This window comes from Petromyzon marinus, chromosome 49 (assembly GCF_048934315.1).
Source record: "Petromyzon marinus isolate PM22_M1 ecotype Great Lakes invasive population chromosome 49, UKy_Petmar_22M1.pri1.0, whole genome shotgun sequence".
Classification (NCBI taxonomy): domain Eukaryota; kingdom Metazoa; phylum Chordata; class Hyperoartia; order Petromyzontiformes; family Petromyzontidae; genus Petromyzon; species Petromyzon marinus.
In genome coordinates this window covers 8,713,952-8,734,320 of record NC_133715.1, presented here as the reverse complement: position 1 = coordinate 8,734,320, position 20,369 = coordinate 8,713,952, and the positions used below count along the sequence as shown (strand labels likewise).

The 20,369-nt window shown below is 48.4% G+C and overlaps 1 protein-coding gene across 4 annotated transcripts in view; it reads left to right on the top strand.

The window, feature by feature from the left end:
- The window catches only part of CMSS1 (cms1 ribosomal small subunit homolog), a 177,378-nt gene extending 163,991 nt beyond the window's left edge, over positions 1–13,387 (top strand). For 3 of the 4 annotated variants that reach the window (XM_032972603.2, XM_032972600.2, XM_032972604.2), the window contains exons 10-11: positions 2,847–2,942; positions 3,386–13,387. In XM_032972603.2, coding sequence (XP_032828494.2) covers positions 2,847–2,930 — 84 coding nt within the window. In that variant the 3' untranslated portion in view covers positions 2,931–2,942; positions 3,386–13,387. The remainder of the gene's footprint in view (positions 1–2,846; positions 2,943–3,385) is intronic. The other variant, XM_032972601.2, reaches the window with a different exon arrangement.
- Positions 13,388–20,369: the final 6,982 nt, after the last annotated feature.

Here is a 20,369-nt window from a genome sequence, read left to right as displayed (position 1 = left end):
AGAGGTTATTCTTGGCCCACTCTTCCAGACATCTTGAAAGGGGTGGGACTATAACCCCACTTTACCCCACCACACGCAACATGTCGATCACCATGTCGATCAACATGATCAACATGTCGATCAACATGTCGATCAACATGTATATCAACATGTCGATCAATATGTCTATCAACATGTCGATCAACATGTCGATCAACCGTGGTGCTCAGTTTACACCGCTTGGAGGACAGATGCGGGGGAGTTCAGAGAAGGGGGAGGGAGTGGGGAGATTTGTATGTACGTATGTTGAATTTATTTCGCACCGCACGTAGACAACCGTGTTGATCGAGAGGTTGCGGGGGAAGGACAGCAAACTAAACGCAAGAAGCGGTTCTAAAAAAAAGAGTTTGTCAATCTATATTTAAAATTGCATAGCTCCAGCGGCTTCCTAATGTCAGAAGGAAGAGCGTTCCCGACGACCGCAGAAGCGCATCCGAAAGCGCGCGAGTAGGTGACCTTCTTTGTTCCATGGTTTAGCCACAAGCCACTGCTGCTGCTGCTGCTGCGAGGATAAGGTTTGAGGGGTTGTCGTTGGGTGAGCGATGTTTACTCCCCTCTCTCATCTGAACGGACTTTGCGTGTCGAGGACAGCATGTGGCTTTTACCAAGGCCAAGTCATGTAACAACTAATCGATTCACTCGTTAAAATTCATTTTTACGGCAACGATACTTAAGCAACTTTGCACCATTTCTTCAGCTTCCGCGCCGGGAGATGGAATCGAACCGGCGATCTCTGGATTGCGAGTCCAACGCGCTGCTGACCACTACGCCGCTGTGGCAACATCCCGCTATAATATAGAGGATCTTTAAAGGAATTTTTCAATAAAAACAACTGAAACCCCTTTAAGATTCCTACAGGATTTGTTTTGGTTTCCTCTCGGTTCCTATATAAATAGAATTTCCTAATCGGATATGTTGCTGCGGTGTTTATAAAGCCCGGTCATAGAGAACCCTGCGGTGTCTTCCTTTGACCGGATGAGATTACGTCAGCAGGGCATAATGAGGTCTCTTGTAGCCCAGCCGGTCAGGAGTGTATTTGGAGGCAGGTTAGCGCGTCGTGCCGTTTCAAATTTGTTTTAACTTTGCTGAAGGCTGCGAGTAAACATGGCCGGGCGGCACGGTATAGATTTGTGCAAGAGCCTCCAGCTGAAATGTTTTGAGCAAATATTTAGATTGTTTTGTCGTAAGCCTTATCTACAGTGAGCGGCAAAGTTATCTTTAAAAATGACAGGACATTCAAATAATTAGTAATTGATCAATAAACCCTTAAACGTTGGGCTGCTTCACCAAAAATTAAATCGTTCACGTAATATTTTTGTTAGCCACGTTTCTCAGCAACGTGGTTTGCAAAGGTAAACTCTTGAGACTGCTTTTCGACTTTGTGAGTCTAAAAATAAGAGTATTTTATTCTCCCTGGCATAAATGAACATGGGCCAGTGCCAATTTCCTGTTCTACAACCCTGAGTCAAGATGTGGAAATTCCACAATCATATGATAGGGGATACATCTATACTCAGGACAACCACGATTAAATCCCAACAAAGTATTGTTTAATTTATCAACTCTGGGGCGGGGGATGAATGGCAAAGTCAACCCCTGACCCTGGTTTGAACTCGCAACCTCTTGATTAAACTCCACTTGCTTTAACTTTTAATCGTGTTTTTTTAACCATGCTTTTTCATAAAACTTTAACTTCGCACAAGATGTTTAACCGGTGTGTCACCTGGCCAGAGACATAAAAAGTGCGTAGATTACAGGCTGAGGTGGGGCGGGTGGCTCAAGGGCCGGTGAACTTAGCTGGCACTGCTGAGATCCTGACTTTAAAACCTGGACAGTCGTCCACGATTCAACCAGATTCTGAAGTGGAGCAATTTTGGGACCTTTCTTGCCAGTATCAAAGTATAAGAATAGGTGTTACCCTTTATGCCAATAAAACAGTTTTATTAAAAGTAAAACTTATTCTTATACTGGAGAAATTCTATTTTCTCGGTCCAGTCACCAATGACTGCAACGACAACAACGAACAACTTTTTTTAGTTAAATGTTTACACTTATCTTACTTTATATTTATAGAGTGCCTTTGGCATATTCCAGCTCAGGGGATTTAAACATAATCTGTTTTGATTGACGCTGAGATGAACAATCTTTGTGCGAAATAAGTTCAACATACGACTCAGCCTCAAATGAGTACCTGGTTGCGGTGCGTAAACATCGCCCATTAGAGAGAGACAAAGGCGGCCGGGGGTAGTGCTGGCCACCCACTCCCTCGTGTGCCATTTCGGCCTTCATAGATGCTACTCGCTAACATCACTTGCCCCAACAGTCTGATGAAGGCTATATGGGGGTGGGGGATCTTTTGTCTTTTATTGGGATTCGTTGCACAACGAACCTCGCAGGACGGTGCGTGACGAAGCGGCATAGACTTGCCGCAAGGCCCCCGTCGTCGTTGTCTTTTCGCTGACGTGAGCACGTCCGTCCGTCCGTCCGTTTCTCCTTTTGTTGTCTGTTGAAAAACAATTTGAGTAGCGTTGTCACCCGCAGATTCCAAAGATGACATTGCGGGGGGGGGGGGGGGGGGTAAAGCATTCTTTTTGAATCAAAAGAGTTTGAAATGGAAAACTTTGCTATCGCAATCTTGATATTCGCAAACATTCTGCCAGCCGCACACGGTGTCAAGCGCGAGCAATGCAAAGCTGTAAATAATAGTGGCCCAGACTTAACAATTATCCGTGCATATTTCTTTGTTTTTTTAACCGCACTTGTTCCGCCGCGTTACCGCGCGCTTGCCGCCTTGTCTCTGTGCGCAGGTTAAGACGGACGTTTTGGAGCTGCTCCAGAAATTCATCATTCCCACGGCGAGAAGGAGCTCGGCTAAAATTGGCCTCTTCTAGTGGACGCAGTGGGTGAGCCACGCTCGGGCTTTCCACAGTCTGTTCCTCTTTCCTTATTTCTCCTGCCGGATATATGCCGAATCGGCAGGGCACCCGATTGTTTTTTGGGAGGCGATTGCCGACCGTTCCACGCCGAGATGTCGTGCAGAGAGGCTGTTTGAGCGAGACGTGATTTGGTGACGCAAAATGTTGCAAGAGGTAAAGAGTGCCGCCCGCAATCACTTAGCTCCTGCAAATGCCCGCGGCCTCCTCCGAGCCGTTTGTGTAATGGTCATTATTTTACTGACGCTGCGTCGCTTTGTCTTAACGTGACGAGCCTGACGATGTGGCCGAATGTTAGAAACAAACTCAACCGCTGCTGTCTTGGTTTGCATGGTAATCGCCTCCAAACCAACAAACCGTGATAAACCAACGATTTCAATGTTTTGTTGTTTTGTTTGTTTGTTTTTGCGTAGGGGTTTTTTTTTCTCTCTGCAGCGAGCGACCGTTGTGCCCGGGGCTTCGCACGCGACGTCTTCCGCGGTGGGGGGCGGGGGGGGGGGCAAGCTCTCCGTTGGCCAGCGGACCTCGAGCGCCACGAAGCCCATCGCAGCCTCCTCCGTCCACAAAAATAAATAAGCAACAATAAAAATCGCTGACAAAGAGCCGAGCGCCCGCGAGCAGTTCCACACATTTCAGACGCACGTTGCAGACAGTTTAAAGGCGTGGGTGACCGTTGGTGTGGTCACGAAGTGGCCGCTTTGTTACGTGGACGTTTGTACGTCAAACGATCAGGACTGTAATCGAGATGTCAGTGATGTGTTCATCTTTCTTGACAAGGGAGACATTCTTCATGAAATATCACGTATAAGCGGAACTCCATTCTATATCTTGACATAATAAAAATAATAAAAAAAGCATTGTTTGTTGTCCCATCAATATGATCGAGCAGCATTTGCTTAAGCAAATAAACTCTGGACCAATGTAAACATTCTGGGCCTTATCAGCAGTGAGGCCTGGATTACCAGTTTTTATAATACCGCAGTGTCAGGCGTACTCATGCAAAGTGAAATTTTCGTCCACGCTGGGATGTTATTGATGAATTTATTTTAATGCATGTCAGACCACTGACTTATTCCATCCATAAGCCATATTTTGTCCAAAAAAATTATTTCCTCCATATGTATTATTATGGTGAATATGAAATGTTGACTTTGAGGTTGCCGAATATTTTACAACTGCCCAAACTCCATGCTATCGTACGTCGCATTTGGTTGGCTGCATTCACATTCAATTGTGACTCTTCAATTACTACCTAACATAAAATAAGGCAATTGTTACTCTTTGGTTCTTTCGGTAAAGTCACGTAGGTATAAATTAAATCACGACGTTTCTGGCGCAACACAAGCGTCCGTCATCAGGTGGGACAACCACAGCAAGAAACAATTGCTCCAGCAATTGCTGAAACGTCGTGATTTAATTCATTTTATTTTCTACCTACGTGACTTTACCGAAAGAACCAAAGAGTATGGATCCCTGCAGTCACGAAAACTTCAAATCAAGGCAATTGTTATTCAATGCATTAATTGAGGTGAACATACCCATGCGCACACCTAAGTTTAATGAATGCCATTACCTTGAATACAGGTATTAATTAGATTTCAAGAAGGACTAATTTTCCACAATGGGTGAAAAGTAAGAGGAAAGCGGCTTTAACTTTTTTTAGGCAGGTTTGAACCCACAATCTTCATGGAGATGTCGTGTTATTAGAATCTCGCCATACACAACAACAAAAAACACATCCGGGTCAAAGCTTGGCATTTATAGCCAATTTATGTAACGCAACGTTTCGTTGCGCCTGTATTTATTTCGGTGACGATATGCGACAAAAAACATCTGTTCAAAGTTAACGAAATTTTTAATCCGCAAACAGTCGCCCCCCCCCCCCAAGTGCCGGATTACATATGTAGTAGCTACTATAGCTACTAAAGTAGCGCTAAATACTTTCAAGCTATCAATTCCGATTCAGTGATTCTGCACTTGCTCTATTACGATAGTACTATACTGCCTTCAACTTTTACGAACGACTGGGTGTTTAAGGTTAGCGATTTGTCGTATTATCTGGCTGCATGGCAAATGAAAAAAATATTACTTTACTATGCAAGGTAAACATTTGTGTTTTAATATTTACGTGTTTTTTAAATATTTAGGGCCCCTTTATAACATCATGCTACAGGCCTCGCACGAGCTTCATCCGGCACTGCCCTCCCCCCACCTTGTAACACGCTGCTGATGGGCAGCAGAGAGCCGCTCTGCGCAAGCGCCGCTGTGGCTCTTTGCGGGCGAATGCCACCGACCGGGATAGCCGCGACAGTGGCAGCAACACGAGCGTCGCCGTCCCTGCAGCAGCGGCAGCAGCAGTGACTAGAGCCCTTCCACGCGCCCTTCCTTTCCCCACGCTGATCACCGCACAGCTGAGCAGCACTCCCAGGTGGAGGAGGGTGGGGGGGGAGTGACACCGGCTCTCGTCGTCGGCTCAGGCCGTGGTGTCAAAATTAGCGAGGTCGTCCTCGCTAAAAAAAATAAACCCCCCCCACCCCTGCAGCCCCCCGTCGCACGTTACCCGTCAACTCCGAACGGAGTTTGGAATCCAAAACACGACCGTACTCGCGTGCTCATCAATCACTCTCGTGTGTGACGCGCCACGTTCGTAACCCACGTGCGTGTGTGCGTGCGTGTGCGTAAGTGCGTGTGTATGTGTGTGTGCGTGCGTGCGTGCACCTGGGAGGCGGTGGTGCCAACCTTGCGACCCAAGTTCGATTCCCGCTCACGGTCAACATATGTGAAGATTAACTGAACCGGATCCTGGACCTCCCCTAGGTAGGCTCAGCCTAAAAAAATATACCTAGTGGGAGTTGTTTGACCACGCTTCACCGCGCTGGTGAGTGCGGGTTGGTCACGGTGGTTGGGGGGGGGGGGGGAGACCCAGCACCGGTGAAGATATCACTCGACGCTGACGGGAGCCGTGGCCAGGAATCGAACGCGGGTTGCCGTCGGCTGACAGCGCAGTGACCACTGCTTACCGCTCCACCACCTCCCCCCCCCACATTGTTCCGTATTTTCATTGGTAAAGTCAACATCACCGCACGCGCGGAATATGAAGAGGCAGAATGTAATCAGCCCCGTCGGCCGACGTTCAATTTATTTGTATAGTACGCTGGCAGTGTTATTCAGTTACAGAGGCCGTCCAGTTCAATGTAAACTATATTCTTTGGGGTCTTTCGGTAAAGTCACGTAGATAGGTTAAAAAAATCACGAAGGTCGCTTGTGTTGCGATCGCAACGTCGGAGCTTTTCGTTTATTTTATTATTCTTTGAACCTACGTGACTTTGCCGAAAGACCCAATAGATATGAATTCCTGCAGTCCACGAAGGCTTTAAAGTCAAAATTTAAATGTAACTTGTTTGGCATATTTTTTGCGGAGGATGGCAGGGGGTGGGGGGTGCCGCGAACGAACCCGTTGGACGTGACAATCGGTATCGCAAGAAAAGTGATCTCGGCGCAGACTTTCGTTGCTCCAGTTTACGATGCGACAGAAGGAAAGTGTCCCTCCCCCCCCCCGTGCACATTGGCAATAAAGTGGGCCGAAAGGGAGCCAGGGTGAGTTACATGTGCTGTTTGGAATTTCCTGCTTTGTCCGAATTGGTTTGGTATGCTTAGAGTTCGGCTCTTGGAAACCGAAAAAATAATATTGGGAGTAACACTGATAGCTTTTTTTCTTTATTTCTTTCACAAAACAGTTAAATTAAATCTGAATACAAACAGAGAGGTCCCTGGGTATGCGAAAACAGAATGTACTTCACGTATAATTCTGTGTTTAAAATTGCTCAACTGTTACGTACAACAGGAATTTAGATTTTTTCGTGATGTTTTTTTTCTCAGACATCCGTAGCAACGTTGCCGCACGTGTTGGTGACAGATGCGGCTAGATTCTTTGTAGTCTCTCACGAGTATTGTAGCAAGCGGTGGGGGGGGGGGGGGGTATTAATGTGGAGGGACCACCCTTATATAAAGCTTTAGAATGCTTGACTTGAACGGAGTTTAAAAAGGAACGCCCAGCAGAGCTATTACAGAACCTTGCCGACCAATGAAAGTTTCTAAAAATAGCCATCTTAAAGGTGTTTGAATATTCAAATACAAAATGTCTTGACAACTGTGCATGTATATGACGGATGAGCGGAGCAGTGGTGTAGAGCTTTGCACACTGCCCTATGAATCCGGCCGCACGAGTTCAATTCCTGACCATGGCTATAGTCAGTGGTAATTACCTGAGCTGTTCCTGGATCTTCGCCGAAGTGGTCAGGCTTTAAATGAGTAACACGGGTGCGATGTGGAAACATGGCTACTGGGGAGACAAAGGCGGCCGGGAGTTGTTTTTATGCAGACACACCCACCCCTTCGCGTGCCGTCTCAACGTTAACAGGAGCTCGCTAACAGCGTTTGCCCCAAAAGTCTGGACAGTAAAAGGACATTCATCTGTATTTGAATGGTGGTCAGATCTTTTGGATAAGTAATCTTGATTTGAAGCTTTCGTGACTGCAGGAATCCATACTCTTTGGTTCTTTCGGTAAAGTCACGTGGATAGAAATAAAAACAAATCACAAGAAATGTTTCTTTGCTGTGGTTTTCCCACCTGATGATGATTGCTTGTGTTGCAATCGAAACGTCGTTATTTGTTTTTATTTTATTTCTAACTACGTGACTTTACCGAAAGAACCAAAGAGCATTTGGATAAGGTTATACCGCGAAAGGTATGCACTAGCTCAGTGTAATTGCATTGTCTTCAGAATATGTAACACCGAACGACAATGTAAACAGTAAGTTGCATGATTTTAAAATGCCAAGAGGAGTGCTGTGGATTTTTTGATGGTGGCCTGATATGTATGTGGAACTTATTTCGCACCGCACGTAGCCAACCGTGCTAATCGAGAGGTGCGGGGGGTGGGGACGACAACAAACGAAACACAAAAAGCAGCTCTAAGGAAACGAGTTTTCAATCCAGATTGAAAAGTGCATAGCTCCAACGGCTTCCTAATGTAGGAAGGAAGAGAGAGGTGCGGGAGGTGACAGTCTCACCATACCGTATTCTCCAGATTATAAGAAACAATTCCCTCCCCCTGTATTTTAAGGGAAAAGTTGGGGCTGCATCTTATAAACCGGTAGGTTTGTGTGCGTGTGTGCGTGTGTGAGACCCGACTGATATAACTATTGACACCAAGCCCACGTTTGGGCTGCATCTTACTTTCCCCAGTGTCCTATAACCCAGGGGTCCCCAACCCCCGGTCCGCGGACCGGTACCGGTCCGTGGCCTGTTAGTAACCGGGCCGCACAGCAGGAGGTGAGAGCGCACGTGGGCCGCATCCATTATTTTATTATTTACCACTTCCGTCCGCGCCTCTTTCCCGCACTGCGCACTTGTCTCAGTCACAGTGTTGGTAAGCCGACAAGCTCTAACCCCTAGTAGCCACAATGAGTAAGCCCACAAGCTCTAACCCCTAGTAGCCACAATGAGTAAGCCCACAAGCTCTAACCCCTAGTAGCCACAATGAGTAAGCCCACAAGCTCTAACCCCTAGTAGCCACAATGAGTAAGCCCACAAGCTCTAACCCCTAGTAGCCACAGTGAGTAAGCCCACAAGCTCTAACCCCCTAGTAGCCACAATGAGTAACAAACAAACGTCGCTGGAGAGCTTCTTTGAAAAGGGGGAAAGACCCAATAATGAACCCCCCCCACCAGGTCCGTGCAAAAATTGTTTTCCACGAAACCGGTCCCTGGTGCCATAAAGGTTGGGGACCGCTGCTATAACCCATAGAATACGATATATATGTATTAGCATTATAGTTTAGATCCAATGGTAAGTGTCTCCTGACAAATTGGTGCGGGCACCATTTCACCGGCAGAATTATGACTCGCGTCGTTGGAATGTCGTGTGTTCATGTGAACACCCAATTTGGACCTGGCCGTTCTTAAAGTTGACCTTTAAAGTCACGTGACTACAAGATGTCCAAACATGGTGGAATTCTGGGTTAAAAAAAACATTTCCCTTTATTCAATGTTTTAAAAGTCAAATTTGCAAAATTTCTACCTGTCACCTTTCCTCCGTGGGAAAAAAGGACCGGTGGATAAAGTGCTATCCCGCACCTCCGATAAGCACGGTTAGCTACGTACGATGCGAAAAAGTTCAACAAACATACATACAACATACGTGTTCACGAGACCCTTTTGACACCAGCGCAGCATACAAGGAGGCGGTGTGGACAGCACCAAGCTTGGCCGCATTGGTTTGACCCCCAGGTGGATGCTTACGCGACCGTGTCGGTTACTGATTTTAGGCTGACTTTGACCTACGGGAGGGCACAGGAGCGGTGCAAGCTATTGCCGGCCACTGAAAACTCAGCTCGCCCGGTACACAGCACTGGGCACTTAACCACTGCAACCTCCCCCCCCCCTCACCCGCAAAGTTAAATAACTGAAATATTAAATTTTAGTCTTAAAACCCTGACATGCAGACATCACGCATCATTCACATGCGGCAATCATAATTCATGATATGACTGGTGGTGACAGCCAAAGCGCTGCCCAATACGACGCCACTAACCCAACACCCACCACCACAGGGAATGTTCTTGCGTTTGCATTGAATGTCATGATCTGAAATGTATTTTTATATCTTTGCGGGAACATAGTGTAAAAAAAATGAAATTACGTATGTAAATGCACAATTTATAATTCATTATCCTCAAGCCTCCTTTCCATTGCCTATTCATAACATTCTAAATTTAATGACAATACCGCTGCCTTTGTGCTATAAATGCGGTGCTCGTACGGAACATTACAGTGCCTGATCATTATAAACCGTGACGGCCAAAACAAAAAATGATTATCAAATAATACGAGGATATTTAAAATATATTTTTTGAAACGAAAATATGAGTAATTATTTCAGCACCGGGTCCCACATTTACTTCTTCCCTTGTGACAGCCCATGGAAGTCCTATGATAGGTTGCTATTAACATCGACTCTCATGACATTGTCTTGTCCATGCCGTGCCAATTGAATGAGCAATTTATAAACATGAGCTTGTATTTGCTATGAAATTTTGGAAAAGGATGCGTCAATATCGCTTATTCTGCTTTATTTGGCGTGCAAGAGCCAATGCGTGCCTTCTCCCCTGGTCGTGCACTATGTCATTGATTCTATAACAGATTGCAATCCAGCGAGCGCGGCGTTGTGTACTGTGCACAGGAGAGAAGCGCATTACAAAGCCCTCATTTAAACTGCATCGCCAAGAAAAAGTAAAAAAAAAACTTGTCATCCAAAAGAGTGAGATAAATTATTCTGCGATCCGACCCAAAGCTAAGAGAGAGAAAAAACTAAAATTGTGCAAGCCGCCCCCGCTCGCAACAATTTAACCAATCGCAGTCCCATGCTGCGCCTACATCTCTGAAAAACAAGTTGTTGGCGATCGTGGTGGTGGTGGTGGTGGCGGCTTCTCAGCATGGATCTAAGGCTGTTGTTGTCTTCCTTCATGAGCGACCTTAGCAGCACAGCGAGGACGCTGCCCACATTTCAGGGCAGCCGGGATGGAGGCCAGCTTCGCAGCAGTCCCGATATTCACACACCGAGCCCAAACGCGTATCGTCATTTGAGGGGCATAAACCACCCCAACGAAACTCCGGTCGTCATCGCGGCATCGGCTTCTGGCTGCTAGGCCATCGAAGCCAATGGAGCTGTGCACTGTTCAAGCATCTCGATTGAAAACTCACTTCGTTAGAACTGCTTTTTGTGTCTAGTTAGTCCCCCGCCACCTCCGATTAGCAAGGTTGCCTACGTACGGTGCGAAAGAAGTTCAACATACATATACAAAAACCTCACATTACACACGAGCCCTGTAGCGTTGGGGGGGGGGGGAAGCTGAAGGCTCAAGCCTCCCTACTGAATCTTCATAGCCAAGTCAAATAATGTTGGTACAATGTCCCACACAACGTCCCACACGATGCCCCACACCGGTGGCGGGTTGTCTTCGCAATGTGCGGCGACGGCACTCGATCTGCTGCGGAGTCATCCTCTTAATTTGCGACGTTTCACCCGGCGACTGACAAATCTGGCTGCACCATCTGGAGGGGGGAGGGGGGGTGGACAGAAATTTAGATATTGGCACAAGTTAGGCGATGGGTGTCGCAGCCTTCCATCAAATACACAGTGGGTCACAGCCAGAGCAGAATGCAGGATGGGCGAAATTAGATCTCAGATTGTTGTTACTCGTTCTGTTAAGCGTTGCACATTTGATTGACGTTTGTTGAACACGGATTGTGTTGTGTGCCCCCCACCGCCACCCTTTAAACAAGGCCACATCACGTGGAATTTAGAAACTTGCGTTTACAGAATTTGGCTGCTATACATTTGCACGTGATAAGCCACTTCGTTGAACAGCTATCGTCTGAAAAAGAGCCATACAGCTTAGTGGGCCCGATCTGGTACAAATATGAGAATATAAAAAAAGTTTAATTTTCAAAGCCCATAATTTGCCTCCAACATGATGGACGTCCCGCTGAAGACGACACTAGGTCTGGACTCGCTCTTTCTCTCTGCAAATTTGGCCTGACCCTCAACTTGTGCAGCTGCCCTCCCTACGGTGGCGTGAAGACGATTCAGAGTCCGCGGGGGTTGAACTCTTGAGCTCAACCCCCGCAGACTGAATAGTCTGGCAGCAAAAGTTGACTTAATTTAAAACAGCGAGTAGTATGCGCGTACAGTCTAGGATTACATTAGTTGGCCCACACCTGAAACGGGCAAAGTGAAAAACCTGTGTTGAATCATCTCGCGCCAATCATATGGGATTTTTTGGGGGGCGCTGGCGCTTTGTGCGCCGATGTTTAGGCGACGCTGGGACAAGCTGTGGTGGCGTGGATTAACAGCGGTGTTTATTTAGTGATGGAAAGATTGGTCATCAGCGTGTTTATACGGCGGTGGATGTGAGTGGATGGAAATCGTCAGCTGACGATGGCTACTGCTGTCAATCAAAGATGAAAGCAAGACTAGCTGACGAGTGTGAGACAAAATTAACTGATCTAAACGAAGATATGGGCTCAGATGATTTAGTAAGCGAAAGCAGTTGTTAGTACACATATATAAAAACATGTTCTGAGCTCAGCAAAAATGGTTGACCGAGTTCAGTAAATCTGCTATGGAAAAACAATAATTGCCTGCGATATTATTTTCCTCTTTGGATGAGCTGGTGTTAGTGACCTCATGTATTGAGGTCTAGTTCCCTGTGCACCACTGCCAAAACAGTATGAAAGTTATTTTAAACTGAGTTGACTTATCGCCTGACTTGTATGTGGTGGCAGTGCCGGATTATATTATCCTCGTAGCTAAAGTAGCTACATATGGTATGGGCCTCGTACTAGCTTAATCCGACACTGTGGAGGGGGGGGGGGGGGTATTGTGGGTACCCCTTCACACCAACATTTAATTGCTTAGAGAACACTACGTTTTTTGGCCGTTTCGGTCACGTCGACGAAGATAATTAGCTGAATCTAATCCACAGAGTGAATGGACTAAATTACATCACAGATCGTCATTTGATAGAGTAAAATAAAATTAATAATGATGCCCAAATTGACTGTGGTTCGCAGCCTACCCAACCACATGTCACGAGGAGACGGCGTGCCCACTGGGTTGACCACCGCAATCTACAGAAGAGCGAGCTACGTAAATATCGGATTAAGAAAAAAAACAGAGGCACTGCGGTGTACATTTGGCGCAGCCCTCCGTTGTGCTCGGTCAGCCTGGCCTTGGTCCGCTTCCCATTGTTCCGTCGTCACCCGATATTTGTTGACGCGCCGTGCGGGGTGGTGTCTTCGGACGGCCGAATCTTTGCCTTGATGTTGCCACGGGTTGCGTGTGCGCGTTGCTGTTTGACAATGGAACAATTTGACCGTGGACGAGTCCCCAAGAGCGGTGGAGGAGTTGAAAGACCGTGGCTGTGAACAAAAAATTGACACAACCCAATAGGTTTACGTAAACACGTCTAGCGGTTTAAACGTTGCAGTTTAAAAGGTGCGGAGGCGTAGGCCAAAAACACCCCGATGGGTTGGTTCTCTACAGCTCCCTCGATTGAAAGCTCTTCTGCCAGCATTGACATGAGCAAGACAATTGAGGGCTGCACCTTTGCCTGTAAGTTAAAATACTGGAAACATTACCATTGTATTTGCCAGTGCCCGCGTTTCTGTTGAGTAATGTCATGGTGGGTAATTTGACTTGTCATGCCTTCGCGTAGCAGTGGATATATAATGACTGATGATAACCATGACGATGAAAAGAATATCGTGCGGTGCTGTGATGGGGTTTGTTTTTATTATGCTTTTATCAATGGTTCTGTAATTAATGAAGTCTTCATTGTTGGCTTAGAAAACGGTCAATCTTGAGTCTTGACTTTACGCTATTAGTCAAGGTCACGCCAGCAGGAGGCAGCATTGTACATCACCGTACGATCCCATTATGTTTACCAGCGTTCAGCCCAGCAAGCCATTCCAATTCTGGGATAATTTTCCCCTCCCAATCCCAACCCCACCCGATGTTCTCTTTGACCCCCAAGACGCTGCCGTTGCCCGTTGTGACCGGGAGGACGGCTTAGCGGTGGCGACATTCGCCGTCTGCGTCTTCATGCGCCGCAACCTTTTGCAAGGACTTGCGAGGAGGTTTGTCAACGCCGAGTCTCTTCATTGCAAGGCCCCGCGGGCTACGTGGACAATACACAAAGAGTGACAACACCACCCCCATCATCATCATCATCGTCGTGCTGCTGTCAAACCCCACAATGGTTTGAAATGGTGGTGTGGTTGCCCTCACACAGACGATGTCTTATCGGGCGACAGTGGCCCCCCACTCTGAAAATGAGTGAAGAACACTGGCCTAGCCCGATCGTGATTGAGCAACGCACGGCAGGTCAGCCTTATTTTCTTCATGTGGGAAAAAAAAACGGAATATTGTGATTGCGGTGAATGAAGTGCGATCTGTAGTAACGTCACATTCCCGTCCACTGCCCAGTGTACGCACGAAGAACGCGACGCATCGGGCAATTTCACGATGCCGCCCAACGGATGATCAAAATCGGCGTGCAGTTCCGATGTTTTCTCAGTTACCATTCAAATGCCGTACAAAAGGTACAAACTCCGAGACTTATCGTGATTTAATCAGCCATCTCGGTGGCATGTAATGCGCGTGCAGCAGCGGGGTGCCTTTTATAGACTCTAGACACCTCTGAACAGAGATGTCCTTCTTGCTCAAAGTCAACCAGTTTCTTTTTGTCCTACCCGCTTCTCTCATTGTTGATCAACATTTGTGACCACGAAACGTTGACATTCATAGAGTAGCAGTTCGTTCGTGAGCTAAAGTCACGTACAGGTAGAACAGGGTAATTTTTTTTCTAGTCCGTTAATCGGCATATCCATTTGGTTTATATTGCGTGGATTTTATTTGAACGGTCATATAATTGCCACTAAATTGAGATCTGCTTTAGATGGAAATCTGGGCTGTAGTGAGGCCGTTTGGGGCTCTGAGTTTCTCGACTGTTGGGCCGTTAAGCCCTCCGCAGCGATGGAAGGGCAGTGGCCGTGGTGGACTGGGAGAATTCGCGTGGCTGCTGTCATTGTTAAGTAGGGGTAAGAAGCACACGCATCGATTAATCGCTTTAGGTTAATCCGTGGAGTCATGATGCACGGCATTATGATCACTTTTGTAAGAAGCGGATGTTTTTTTTCTCCATATGTTCACCATATGGGGGGGTGGGGGGGGGGGAGGGGGGTGGTGGAGCGGTGGTACATTAGTTAGCGGCGCTGCTCTAGGAATCCGGTGACCCGAGTTCGATTCCTGAGCATGGCTAACATCAGTGCCGAGTGATGATAATTCGCCAACTCACAAAAATATGGTAAACAAAACACCCACGATTTTTGGCACATCGGGGAAGCTTTCATCCAGCAGTGGATTGACAAAGAGCTGTACAGTCCATTATAACATGCAATGGGTTCACGTGACGATCCAGCCACTAGATGCCACTACGTTCACCAAAATGTAGAAAAAATACAGTAATAGATTATTGAATCGAATTGCAATACGTTTCCTACTGACTCAAGACATGGTGATTAATTTAATTGTGAGTGGGGGCGCACTGGGGTTAAACACCAGTTAAAACGATCAACTGATAGCTTGGCAATGCCTCCCCCTTATTCAATTTGCCAAGCGAGCAGACAAATGACTGATGACCAAGGCGGAAGATGCGCGCAAGCACTTTCTGAGGCCCTGAACTTGAAAAAAGGGCGTCTTGGTTAGCAGAGGAGGAGGAAGCCTCGTTACGTCTCGGGTTTTTTTTGTTGAATTGATTATAGGGCTGATAAACGAAAGCGTAATCATGTAAGCTAGTGCCTTATAGTTTTCCTGCACGTGTAAGGGAGAACACAGACCCCCCTCCCCTCCCCCCCACCGTGTATGTCTCTGGCAAAACTCAGCGGCGGTACGAGGTATAGGCAAAGCAAGCGAAAGCGTAGGGCCCCAAGCAGCTCTTGAAAAATAATGGTGACTCAGATATTGTCTTAAATTAAATCCTAATAATCATTCGCCCATTGACGTGAACGCCGATTGATCTCGCCCATCTCTCAAACGTGCCTGCATCTCTCATCTCACTACATCTCCATATTTGTCCACGTTTATTTTACTTTCGACCTATATAGATAGCTCTTGTCATCTCTGTTGTCATCTCACTTGGCTTCTATAAATTTAAATGCCCCCCCCCCGCCGACCCCTCTGCTTCGGGCCCCCCAAATAGCTTAGCAGCACCGCTAGCAGGCGCGCACGGCCCCTAAGTTGTGAGTCATCTTTAGGTTTGTATCCTTTGGCAGGCAACGTTGCTTTTCCACTGACCGCTGTAATTCTCCCAAGATTCCGTGGAGTGCGCGTCTAGCTTCTGCGACGTGTCATTTTCAGCGTCGGCGTGAGCGCGACGGAGGGAGGAATCTCACGACGCGAGCCGTGGAAAACGCAGCGTGCCACGTGCTGTCAAACCCCCGTTCGTGCAATCACGTGATTCGTTTTCATCAGCCACGGTCAATCCACCCTTATAATTGATCCCGCAATCCGATAATCCGCCTAGCACCCTGCGCGCAAGCTCATTTCATCCCTCCATTACTCGGCCGCGTGTTCGCGGAATGGTTCCATCCTTTGGCTGCCACTCCGTTATGAATCGTCACTATCCATCATCATCCCTGCTGGCCCTGACGTGTCCCGGTTTGAATCACGTCGTTACGTGTGTATGTTTTCGACTACACGTGTAACCTACCGCTTCCTTACTCTCAATGTAATTCCAAAGGATACATCGCTTCATACTTTTATGTGTATTTTTCAGTTTTTGTTTATATATATTTTAATGACCAGCTATCTGGTCATTAAATATCGCTTACAGTGCGAGCGTGAATAACAATACGTGAATAACAATTTCAGCCCTTTGTCAGCCCTCTATTGGAAGAAGGCCGTTCACACTCCACGGAGGACGAGGAAATTGACCATACTTCACTATTCTGGTCAGTGAGAGTTGGCGTGGGTGAGTGGGTGGGTGGGCCCCCACCCCCAGGAGGGCCCAGATGTCTTGTGACCCCTAATTAATTGACCCCGAACATTTTTTTTTACCTTTGCATATTAATTTCTGTTTTAAACAAACCTTAAAAAATAAGTTTTTAGATAATAAAATGGGGGTGGGTCACAAAACATCTGGACCACCCCGTAGTTTAAAGGGCAATTCTATTATTACTCTCTAACGTGGTACGCGTGTGTGTGTGTGTGTTGATATGAGCAGTCTGCAGTTATCATCGTTGAGCGTGGCATGTGGTGGTGGGGTAAAGCGTGGGGGGCAGAGAGCGCCAATTTGACAGTTCCTCTCCGCACGCGGCACGGGAACCAACTGTCTGGCAGAAACCCAAACCCGCAGCGAGGGGAGGAATGAGTCTTTGTCAGCTGAGTCCCCATGGGAGATGAGCAGACGAGGAACAGGGCGAGAGAATGGGTGAGTCAAGGCTTCACTTCTGTCTGGAGCTGTCCGGAGCTGAGCTCCGGAAAATACCCCACCCCAAAGATCCCCCCGTATAGCCTGTAACAGGCTGTTGGGGCAAGTGCTGTTCGCGAGCGTACCGACACGACACACGAGGGGGTGTTCAGAACCATTTGAGGCTGAGTCGACCTAGGGGAGGCCCATGATCGGTTCAGATACCGGTAATCGTCACTGGTGTTTGCCGTGAGCGGGAATCGAACTCGGGTCGTCGGGGTCGTAGCGCAGCGTGCCAGCCGCTAGACTGTCACTCCCCACACACACACTCACACACACCCTCACACACACCCTCACACACACCCTCACACACACTCCCCACACACACTCACACACACACACTCCCCACACACACAACAACAACCGCCATTCGCCACTAAGTGGCGGTGACGTCACCACGACGCTTGTGCCAGGCTATGTGCACCCTGAGGCCACGTGAAGTGTCGAACGCCCGCTGGCAGGAGGTCACGGGGCAGACCCAGGTGCCACGGGTCGACTGACTGAGATGACTGGCTGATGCACCACCTGTGCCCCCTACTGTGCCAACCTGCTGTGCTTTAGCCACCCGGCGCTCCGCTCGCTGTTGTGAGCGTCGCTCCTCCGCCCTCCGTTGTTGTTGGAGGGCGACTGCCTCCAACTGCCCAGTAGCATCCTTCACGAGCCTCCTCCACAGAGGCCGATCTTGACACCGCTGGTACCAGTCATCGGCAAGTCCACTCAGCTCCACGTCCTCCTGTACCACATCACTCCATCTCTTCTCTAGCCCGTGCCGCGCCCGCTTAGCCCCCTCAATCCGGCCAAACAAAAGCTGTTTCGGCATGCGGTGGCTGGGCATGCGGGCTACATGACCCAGCCATCGCAGCCTTGCCTGCCGGAGGAGCTCACCGATGGGACCCTGCCCAGATCTTTCAAGGATTTGTGAGCTCCTCACACAATCCAGTCTGGTTAAACCCAGGATGGATCGTAGGCAGGCCAGCCTAAATGTTTCTAACCGGCGAAGATGTTCCATTAGGGGGGTCCACGTTTCGCAAGCATAGAGAAGGGAGGGAATGACCGTGGCCGAGAAGACCTGAAGCTTAGTGCGGAGCGACAGACCAGGTAGCTTCCACACAGCGTTACGCAACCGATGAAAAGATATTGCCGCTCGACTGATTCGGAGTGAGACCTCTGCTGTTAAACTGGAGCCAGTCATAAGCACACTGCCCAGGTATGGGAAACTCTCCACTCTCTCCACAACTGCCCCATCACCGATTGGGAGTTGTGGGGGTGGAGTGTCCGATGGTACAAAATACCCAGGCAGGTGCTTAGTTTTGGTGGGGCTGATGGTAAGGCCCCACCTCTTAGTGGCATGCTCCAGTCTCAGCAGCAGCGTCTCCAACTCCTCCTCTGACTGAGCAGCTATTACCAAGTCATCAGCATACATAACGTGGTTGAGCAATAGGGAGCCATCCCTTGACCGCACCCGGGCATCGATTAGCCTCCCATTATATCTGTACCATATGGAGATTCCCCTGGTACAGCTATTGAAGGCTTCACGAACTACGTGGTCAAAATAGATGTTAAATAATGTGGGAGCCAGAGGACATCCCTGTCGCACCCCAAGGTGTACAGGGAATGGCTCTGACTCCCGGCCACGTAGTTTTACCCGGGCCCGCTCACCATCATGAAGGTCCTTAATGATCGTGAGCAGAGGGTCAGGTACTCCAAAAGCACGAAGAACGACCCAGAGCCCAGGCCTACTGATGGTATCATAGGCCTTGACCAGGTCAATAAAGCAGAGATGTAGGTCTTGTTGGAATTCCCTACACCTCTGCTGTAGCAGACGGACAGAAAATATGGCATCTGTGCAGGACCGCCCTTTCCTGAAACCGCATTGGGGCTCCGCAAGCCTCTCCTCAGCGTGCCTGGCAAGGCGATGCTGAATAATCCTTGCCAGGACCTTTCCCGGCACACTGAGGAGTGAGATGCCCCTGTAGTTGTTACAGTCTGTGCGGTCCCCCTTCTTAAAAAGGGGGACCACCAGGGCATCCTTCCAATCCTGCGGAACCCGTCCAGTGGTCCAGACTGTTGTTATGATGTCATATAGGGCAGTCTGTGCACAAACGCCACACACACACACTCACACACTCACACACACTCACACACACTCACACACACTCACACACACTCACACACAAAGACAAAGATCCCCCATATAGCATGTAACAGACTGTAGGGGCAAGTGCTGTTAGCGAGCACCTATGAAGGCCGGCACGGTACACGAGGGGGTGGGTGGCCAGCACCACGCCCGACCGCCTTTGTCTCCCTAGTGGCGATGTTTACACACCGCACCAGGTACTCATTTGAGGCTGAGTCGACCTAGGGGAGGCCCGGGACCGGTTCAGATAATCGTCACTGATGTTGGCCGTGAGCGGGAATCGAACCCGGGTCGCCAGGTTCATAGCGCAGCGTGCCAGCCGCTAGACTGTCACTCCCCACACACACTCACTCACCCTCACATACACTCACGCACACACACCCTCACACACACACTCACACACACCCTCACACACCCTCACACACCCTCACACATACACACCCTCACACATACACCCTCACACACACTCACACACACCCTCACACACACCCTCACATACACTCACACACCCTCACACACACACTCACACACACACACACACCCTCACACACACACCCTCACACACACACTCACACACACACCCTCACACACACACTCCCCACACACACACCCTCACATACACACACTCACACACACACCCTCACACACACACACCCTCACACACCCTCACACACACACCCTCACACACACACTCACACACACCCTCACACACACACTCACATACACACACTCACACACTCTCACACACCCTCACACACACCCTCACACACTCTCACACACACTCACACACACACAAATAAGAAATGAATCCCAGGCCAGAGAGTGAAGCATCGCTCACGGAGTGTGTGGGTGACGGGAGTGAGCAAGCGGGTTGAGTCCATTCGTTGTGGGCGAGTGGCGAAATACGCCCGTGAGTGAACTCGTGAGAGAGTGAATTAATACATTAAAGAGTGAATGAGTAAAAATTATCGAGTGATTTAATTATGGAGAAAGTGTGTTGCAGCGTGCCTTTTCACTCGGGTGGGTGAATGGGGTCAGTGATGGAATGTGTTGGTGCTGAGTCGAGGAGTAAATGCATTTGTTCGTGAATACGTGGCTTCGCGAATAGGTTAATGGTTGAGTGAGTGAGTGAATCAGAGAGGAGCGACTCGATTAGTGAATACGCGA